This window comes from Primulina eburnea, chromosome 1, assembly GCF_022965805.1.
Source record: "Primulina eburnea isolate SZY01 chromosome 1, ASM2296580v1, whole genome shotgun sequence".
In the NCBI taxonomy this organism is placed as follows: Eukaryota; Viridiplantae; Streptophyta; class Magnoliopsida; order Lamiales; family Gesneriaceae; genus Primulina; species Primulina eburnea.
The window spans coordinates 6,442,273-6,450,015 of record NC_133101.1 but is presented as its reverse complement, the minus strand read 5'-3'; the positions used below and the strand labels follow the sequence as shown (position 1 = coordinate 6,450,015).

At 35.1% G+C, this 7,743-nt stretch overlaps 1 protein-coding gene across 1 annotated transcript; it reads left to right on the top strand.

Moving 5' to 3' along the window:
• The first annotated feature begins 507 nt into the window (after positions 1 to 507).
• Positions 508 to 6,357, top strand: LOC140824843 (anthranilate synthase alpha subunit 1, chloroplastic-like). The gene is made up of 11 exons (XM_073186389.1): positions 508 to 772; positions 1,273 to 1,457; positions 1,581 to 1,770; positions 2,621 to 2,772; positions 3,213 to 3,328; positions 3,408 to 3,654; positions 3,760 to 3,816; positions 3,963 to 4,115; positions 5,154 to 5,234; positions 5,582 to 5,668; positions 5,880 to 6,357. The coding sequence occupies exons 1-11, from the start codon at positions 628 to 630 to the stop codon at positions 6,279 to 6,281; spliced, it is 1,815 nt and encodes a 604-aa protein (XP_073042490.1). The 5' UTR covers positions 508 to 627; the 3' UTR covers positions 6,282 to 6,357.
• Positions 6,358 to 7,743: the final 1,386 nt, after the last annotated feature.

Genomic DNA, 7,743 nt, shown 5'->3' with positions numbered 1-7,743 from the left:
TCTCACGTATATAGTAAGTACACACTCTTTCAAAAGCATATATATACAATATATTATTAAGTTTGAAATAATTAGAGTAACTAACTTTTGATATCATGATCTGTTTTCATAATTACATATATATATATATATATATATAATATTAACAAAGTGCTAAAATTTTAGGCAAAAACTTGTGTGAGACGGTCTCACGGGTCGTATTTGTGAGACATATCTCTTATTTGGATCATCCATGAAAAAGTATCATTTTTTATGCTAAGAGTATTACTTTTTATTGTGAATATGGGTAGGGTTAACCCGTCTCACAGATTATGATCCGTGAGACGGTATCACATGAGACCCACTCAAAATTTTATGCAAGAAGAATATTTATTTTCTAATCATTCTGTAGCAGGTTTTACTCTTACTCATTTAAATATAAAGTAAATTAATTATAAATAATATTATACAAATATATAATGAGTGGGTGGATACATTAGTATATATAAAGTAATTACATAGTAAGCACAAAATAATGCTATGAAAAAAGTCCCTGTATGACACCATATATTGCACTCAAGTCCTTAATCCAGCGGATTGCCTCTCCCGCAACCAGAGTTTGTGCTTTTGAGCGCGAACGCTTCGAGAATGCAAGCATTAAAATTTTCTCACTGGCCGTTGGCGGCGGGCGGGAAGATTTATCCATCTCCGTCGTCCGGAAATCATGTCAGACCCGGTGTTGCGTTCCGGCTTCTTACGTTCCGATGCCGCGCTTCACTGTCTTCGCCTTTTGGTCGGTATTTATCGATTTATTTTAATGCATTGGTACGTGTTGTGTTTGTGATGCGTTTAATCAGCTGTCTGTGATTTGTGAATGTGTGTTTAGAGTCTGTTACGAAACAAGTGGAGTTATCAAGGGATTGAATCGAATCGATATTGATTTAGCTGAGTTTCACGTATGCTCTTCCTGTTTTTGAAAAGATTTTCGTCTTTGGGGTTGTGGGTTTTTTGGGGGAAGATATGAGGACGAGTGTCAAGAAAAAGAACGCAGCATGTGGATTCTACTATGTATCAATGCTGAATCTTGCTTCACTAGCTAAATCACCTTTAGATTATCTCTATCGTCGTTGAAATCACGTTCTCTTGTTGCAAGATTTTTTTTTGTTTTTTTTAAAATTTTGTAGTGGTTTTCTTGTGGAAGTAAAGCACCAGTTTCGGTTGTGCGGTTGATAGTTATTACCTTTTCTATTTCTGTTGGATACCCGTGAGTTACAAAATTTGTGTTGCTTTCAGCTGTGGATGAGAAGAGATTTCTTGAAGCTTCTGAAAACGGGAATTTAATTCCTTTGTACGAGTGTATATTCTCTGAACACTTGACCCCTGTGCTTGCTTACCGATGCTTGGTCAAAGAAGATGAACGAGAGGTTCCAAGCTTCCTTTTTGAATCTGTAGAGCCTGGTTTTCGCGCATCAAGTGTTGTAAGAAACAGTTTTCTATCATAGCTAAAGTTTTTATTCTTACTGCTCTCGAGCACGCATGAGTCCACTACGGGGGATTCGATTGTATTAATCCAGTTAAGTTATTGGTGTATTTTTCTTTAGGGTCGATATAGTGTGATTGGGGCACAACCAATAATGGAAGTTATAACTAAAGAAAACAAGGTTACAATTCTGGATCACGGTACTGGGAAAGTAATCAAGAAAGTTGTGGAGGATCCAATGGTGATTCCAAGAACCATTTCAAAGGATTGGAGACCGCAACTGATCCAAGATCTTCCAGATGCATTTTGTGGTGAAAATTTGATCTTATTTTTACAATGATATTGTTTTTTCCATATTTTACGAAAAAGTTTTAGCATTTGACTTTAATGTTTTCGGCACGTATTTATTAAATTTGATTGGATAAAACATGTGCTTTGATGTCGCTATTGTTAGGATTGTTCTTTTTTTATAGGTAAATAAATTTATTAATAGCATAAAATTCGTACAAATATGCCGGGCATACCCATGTGGTACATATAAGTCAACTACAAGTGTTCAAGTCTATTCAATAGTGGTTTGACATATGTAGTCTGTTCATACCCATATTCAATACTATTTTTTCATCTTTGATGATAATTTTCAAGTTGTGCAAGCAGATGCTACAATCTTATCATTTAACAGCGATATCTGTGTTGTGACCCTTTGAGTGCAGGATATCTCTGCAAACAGATTATTAATTAGTCAAGTGTCATCACAAATGGTTATCAATTCGATATTGACAAGCATATGATTGGTGATGAAATTTGCATATCGCACATTCACTGGAACTTTTGTCATGGGTGAGAGTGATACAAAGACCTCGTGTCAATTCCTCCCTATAGAGTTGAATTTGGTCCATGAATGCTTGGTTGATTCCCTCAACTACAAGTCTCTAAATTCAGACTACTATTTTCAACTAAGTTGACAGAAAAGGACCGTGCATTATATGAGCAATTACCACTGCACTTAACTGGTTTAGTTGACTGCCGGTATTGGATAACCTAAAAATCTAACGTTTCAATCTCATGTTTTTATAGTCTATACATGTACATCTGTATCTATTTGTGTGTATGTGTTATCTATCGTATCCTGTCATCTCAAATTTCTTATTGTGTCAACAGGTGGTTGGGTGGGTTTTTTCTCATATGATACTGTTCGATATGTGGAAAAGAAAAAACTGCCATTCTCAAATGCCCCACAAGATGATAGAAACTTGGCTGACATTCATCTTGGATTGTATAATGATGTAGTTGTCTTTGATCATGTGGAAAAGGTATAACTGGCATACCTAAATGGATAGAAATAAATTTGAATTTATTGATTAAGTAAAACTATTGACTTTTCTGTTTTAACCACGCAATGCTCATGCCATTTCAATACTAATTTGAAATATGCATAATAGTGTTACCTTGTATTGCTTCTACGTTACTTGCTGCAAATTCTGGAACAATATAGAATGCTCATTAGTTGAAATGCCCTTGCCATATTTGTGTTGTTTTTTCCCTATTAAGTTCAAACCTATATCCTGTTTGAAGTTAGTTTTACTGATATTTCCTGTGCTTGCTAAAATCTCTCTCCCTCTTGCACACACACCCCTCTCCTGTTTTGTCCACTGACATTGCATCTGTTTGTCCGTGATTTATCTTTTTCTTTTGTAAAATCCTTTGACTGAGATTATAATTAAGCGTTAACTGGCAATTTTCTCTTTCATAGAAAGCGTATGTCATTCATTGGGTACATCTAGATCGATACTCATCTGCTAAAGAGGCTTATGAAGATGGAATCAAAAGGTTGGAAATATTAGTTTCCAAAATGCAAGATGTTGATCCGTGAGTTCCGTTGTGTACTATCCCTTCATCTTGAGGTGGTCAGCAATATTTGTTCTCTAATTCATTCTTTTCGTTTTAGTCCAAAGCTATCTCCAGGTCGTGTTGATTTTCGTACTCATGACATTGGATTATCTTTAAACATGAGAAACATGACGAGTGAGGAATACATGAAAGCTGTTTTACTAGCAAAGGAACGTATTTTTGCTGGGGATATCTTCCAGATTGTCTTGAGTCAGCGATTTGAAAGACGAACTTTTGCAGACCCATTTGAAGTGTACAGAGCTTTGAGAGTTGTGAATCCAAGCCCATACATGGGTTACTTGCAGGTTTTCCCTTATGCATGACTGGAAAATAGTAAATACTGAATGTTTCTTTAAAATTTGTTTCATATATGTGTCAAAAAACACATTATTCTCTCTTTCTTCATTCAGGCCCGGGGTTGCATTTTAGTGGCTTCAAGTCCAGAAATATTGACCCGGGTAAAGAAGGTGAATCAGTTTCCCATTGTCCAATTTTCATCAATCCGAGATTCTCTCGACACCGAATATCTCATTTGCATGCCTGCTATGAGCAGAACCTTTTGTATTTTGTGGACACACACCAAATAGATTTACCATGACTTCTTGATGGACAGAAAAGGATTATTAACCGCCCCCTGGCTGGGACAGCTAGAAGAGGAAAAACTATCCTTGAGGACGAGATGCTAGAAATAAAGCTGCTAAAAGATGAAAAGCAATGTGCAGAACATAGAATGCTGGTAGATCTAGGCAGAAATGATGTCGGAAAGGTTTTTTCAAAACTCATTATATCCTCTGGACAATATTTTTTCTTGCTGCATAACTTGGGATAGGGGTAACAAAACCTACCACCTCTCTTTTAGGTAAGAGATGCTGTTCCATTAAACAAAGAGTCAGTTACCCTTAGTACATAATTTTATAACGTAAAAAAGGTACCGATCTTATTTGAGGATTAGTGTGACTACCAGCGCCGATATAGATCCCAGAGCTGGTGGAGATGAGCCTGCTCACCATGGTGATTAGGATCAATAGGCTATTTAATTATCAAATGTTAACTATCGAATACAAAAGGAAAGGTTTAAATTGTGATCTTGGACTGCACAAACAGAATATCCATTGTCAATATTCGTTCTTATGCTTTGAAGAACAAGGTAATGCAAACCAGAACTGAGAATGGAAATAGCACAAAATATAATCTATTGGCTTTTGCTATTAATTCTGAAAGAGTCATTCTCATAGTTGAACAAAGACACGTGATTGTATTAAACAAGAGTATTATATACCAGTTGGCTTTGCTTCTTCTGACTGCTCATTGTTGCCCAGCTTCCTTCTGCTCGACCAATGCCCCAACACTTAGATTTCAGGGAACTCAATTTGTTGACAGTTCTTCTCTCAACTGCCCGACATTTTTGGTACCTTGTAACTAGAATTATCCTGGCACGACAAAAACATTTGGTTCTTACACTACCAACACATATAGCTTTGCGTCCAAGAAGAGAATCCGTAATTTATCCATCATTTTCATTTTGTTTTGATGCCAGCTGAACCTATGTTTTCTTATATTTGTTGGTATAGCATGTGGTTCAAAAAAACCTACCTAATTCTCTTTCTTTTTTTGAGTAGTTTATGATTGTGCTGTGGCTTATAGTAGAACATGTTGTCTAACAGAAATCATCGACCCAGATCTCTGTACGGCATTTCCTATTTTCATAGTGTCAGACTCCAATATGAATTTCTCTCACCTATTTTTTGTGTAGTCCTTGCAGTCTGGTTCTATCAACTCCTAATGTCAGTGATTTCTGATACAGGTGTCAAAATCTGGTTCTGTGAAAGTGGAGAATCTCATGACGGTTGAGAGATATTCTCATGTGATGCACATCAGCTCTACAGTAAGTATATAGATGCAATTGAGGATTGAACAAAAATTCACATGGAAGATGAGTCTTGAACTATTAATGTGGATGAAGATTAAATTCGAAGGGTCACGGGACCATACTCTTTTGAGAAAATTTTGTTGATGTCTTTGCTTTTTACCATCTTTTATGAAAGTTTCATGTTTTCATATTTATGTTTGTTCTGTTTAATGATTCTTGATTCTCTAGAAGTTTTCATATTTATGTTTGTTCTGTTGAATGATTCTTGATTCTCTCTTCTAGAGATATGTGAACAGTTGATGAAATTTACATTTGCTTGGTTTCAAAAAAATATATATATATCACATTTGATTACCTTGTAGGTCACCGGGGAGTTGCTCGATCATTTAACATGCTGGGATGCATTACGTGCCGCACTGCCTGTTGGAACAGTTAGTGGAGCCCCAAAGGTTACCAATTTTATCCCGGACATCTGTATTTCTTAATCAAATCTTCTCCAGTTGGATTAGAATTCAACATCCCAGTCACGAAGTAATAGTTTTATCATTTGTTTGGTGTATGGTTCACCCTTTCCCCCTGGACAGGACGATAACTCTTGATATAGAAGACATGTTGACAGTCATGTATTAAGATAAATCTTTCTGTTGCTCTATGATTCAGGTAAAGGCTATGGAATTGATTGATCAATTAGAACCAACTAGACGAGGCCCATTCAGTGGCGGTTTTGGAGGGATCTCGTTTTTGGGCGATATGGACATGGCATTGGCTCTCAGAACCATTGTGTTTCCAACTAGACTACGCTATGACACAATGTATTCATACAAGGATGGCAAGAAACGCCATGATTGGATCGCTCATCTTCAAGCTGGGGCCGGTATTGTTGCTGATAGTCTTCCTGATGATGAGCAGATGGAGTGTGAAAACAAAGCTGCCGGCCTTTATCGGGCCATCGATTTAGCAGAGTCGGCATTTTTAAATAAAGATAGAACGCAACCCGCCAAGCACGGCGATTCTATGCCAGTCCAAACTTCTAGGGCCGAATTAATGCCGCAAAATGGATGATATGGAAAAACTGTTGGAAACCAGACTGTTGAGGAAGCTACATAGACTATATGATTGAAATAAATTTGAGTAACAAGTGCATGTCCTGATGTACATTGGGCGAGAAAGACGCCTGTTATTTAAAATAATGTTAATTTTTTTAAAAATCGAAAAATGAGAAAAATATTCTGAATTATTTTTAAAAAAATTTAAAAAGTATCAACAGTTATAATATTATTTCTTTTATAAATGGACATCTAACTTTTTTTTAAAAAAAATCACAATTTATTCCACTTTAATTCCAAAAACTCGAGATTTTTTCGTAAAAGATTCGATCAGTCATTTATTTAGTTCGTAATTCATTATATTTTAGTTGTTTGTATTTCTTTTTATTTATTGTAAGTTTTAAATTTTAATTATGTATATTTTCCACCTATACATAAAATTCGTACAAATATGTGGTACTATGTCACATAAAATTTAAGTTTTAAATTCCAAAAAAAAATAGTGAATTGAATAAAAATTAATATTTGGGGAAGTTGGTGAAAAATCTTGAATCAAAACATTTCTTTGGGTTCACTCCATACCCACAAAATTGTGGTACTATGTCATACAAAATGTGGTACACTTAATGTGGAAAAGTGGTACTAAAAAAGTACCCAGAGACTGAACAAAAAAAAAAAAAAATCGACGGCTGGAGACTGAAGACCAATTTTACGTTAATATTTGAATATCATCTCTACAACATCGTCTAACTATCGAATCGAAGAAACAAGAGATACTTTGACATCAACATGACATAAAGTTGCCGATTTTATCACACCAAATTTCACATCATCATTGAACATGCATTAAGCAGCTTCATGCAAAGTCATGCAAGAGCTTGTAGATATTTGTTGTATTTAAATTTTTATGTCCGTGGAACATGCAATTGCATTTAGAACTCCTAAATCCTAATTTAGCCCATAATTATCGAGACATGTGAACTCCAGATGGAGCCAACTGCCCAGCCGATGAATCAACGATGCTGCAATGTGTGAAATTCATTTATAATTTGAGCTGTTTTATTTAATTACTTCTGATTTTTTTTTATTTTTTACATGGGATGGGTTTTGTTTTTAAGATTTTATGAAATTTGATTATGAAGATTGGTCTACGTATGCATATGTTTGTTCAGTACGACATTATTATATAATTTTTTGCAAAATGTTAAAACATGGGAGGAACGCGAGAAGAGCCAGTGGGTTTGCTTGTTTGTTTGTTTGCTTATTTATTTGTTATTATAATTATAAATAAATATAAATGTAGGAGCAAACCTGATCACCTAGAAACCTCTGCTAACAACTCAATAAATAAATATACACTGGAGGCTAAATTATATTTTTTAGGCTTAGATAATTTATAATCATAATTTAAGAGATGGACTCAAATTATTAATTTTGAGCAACTCCAAAGTTAAATATAAGTAGTTATATTAATAATG

Coding starts and splice junctions, on each gene's coding strand:
- LOC140824843 (XM_073186389.1), top strand. CDS start 628: ATGCAAGCATTAAAATTTTCTCACTGGCCGTTGGCGGCGGGCGGGAAG. Junction 773..1,272: donor TTCACTGTCTTCGCCTTTTG/GTCGGTATTTAT, acceptor TGTTGCTTTCAG/CTGTGGATGAGAAGAGATTT. Junction 1,458..1,580: donor GTTTTCGCGCATCAAGTGTT/GTAAGAAACAGT, acceptor ATTTTTCTTTAG/GGTCGATATAGTGTGATTGG.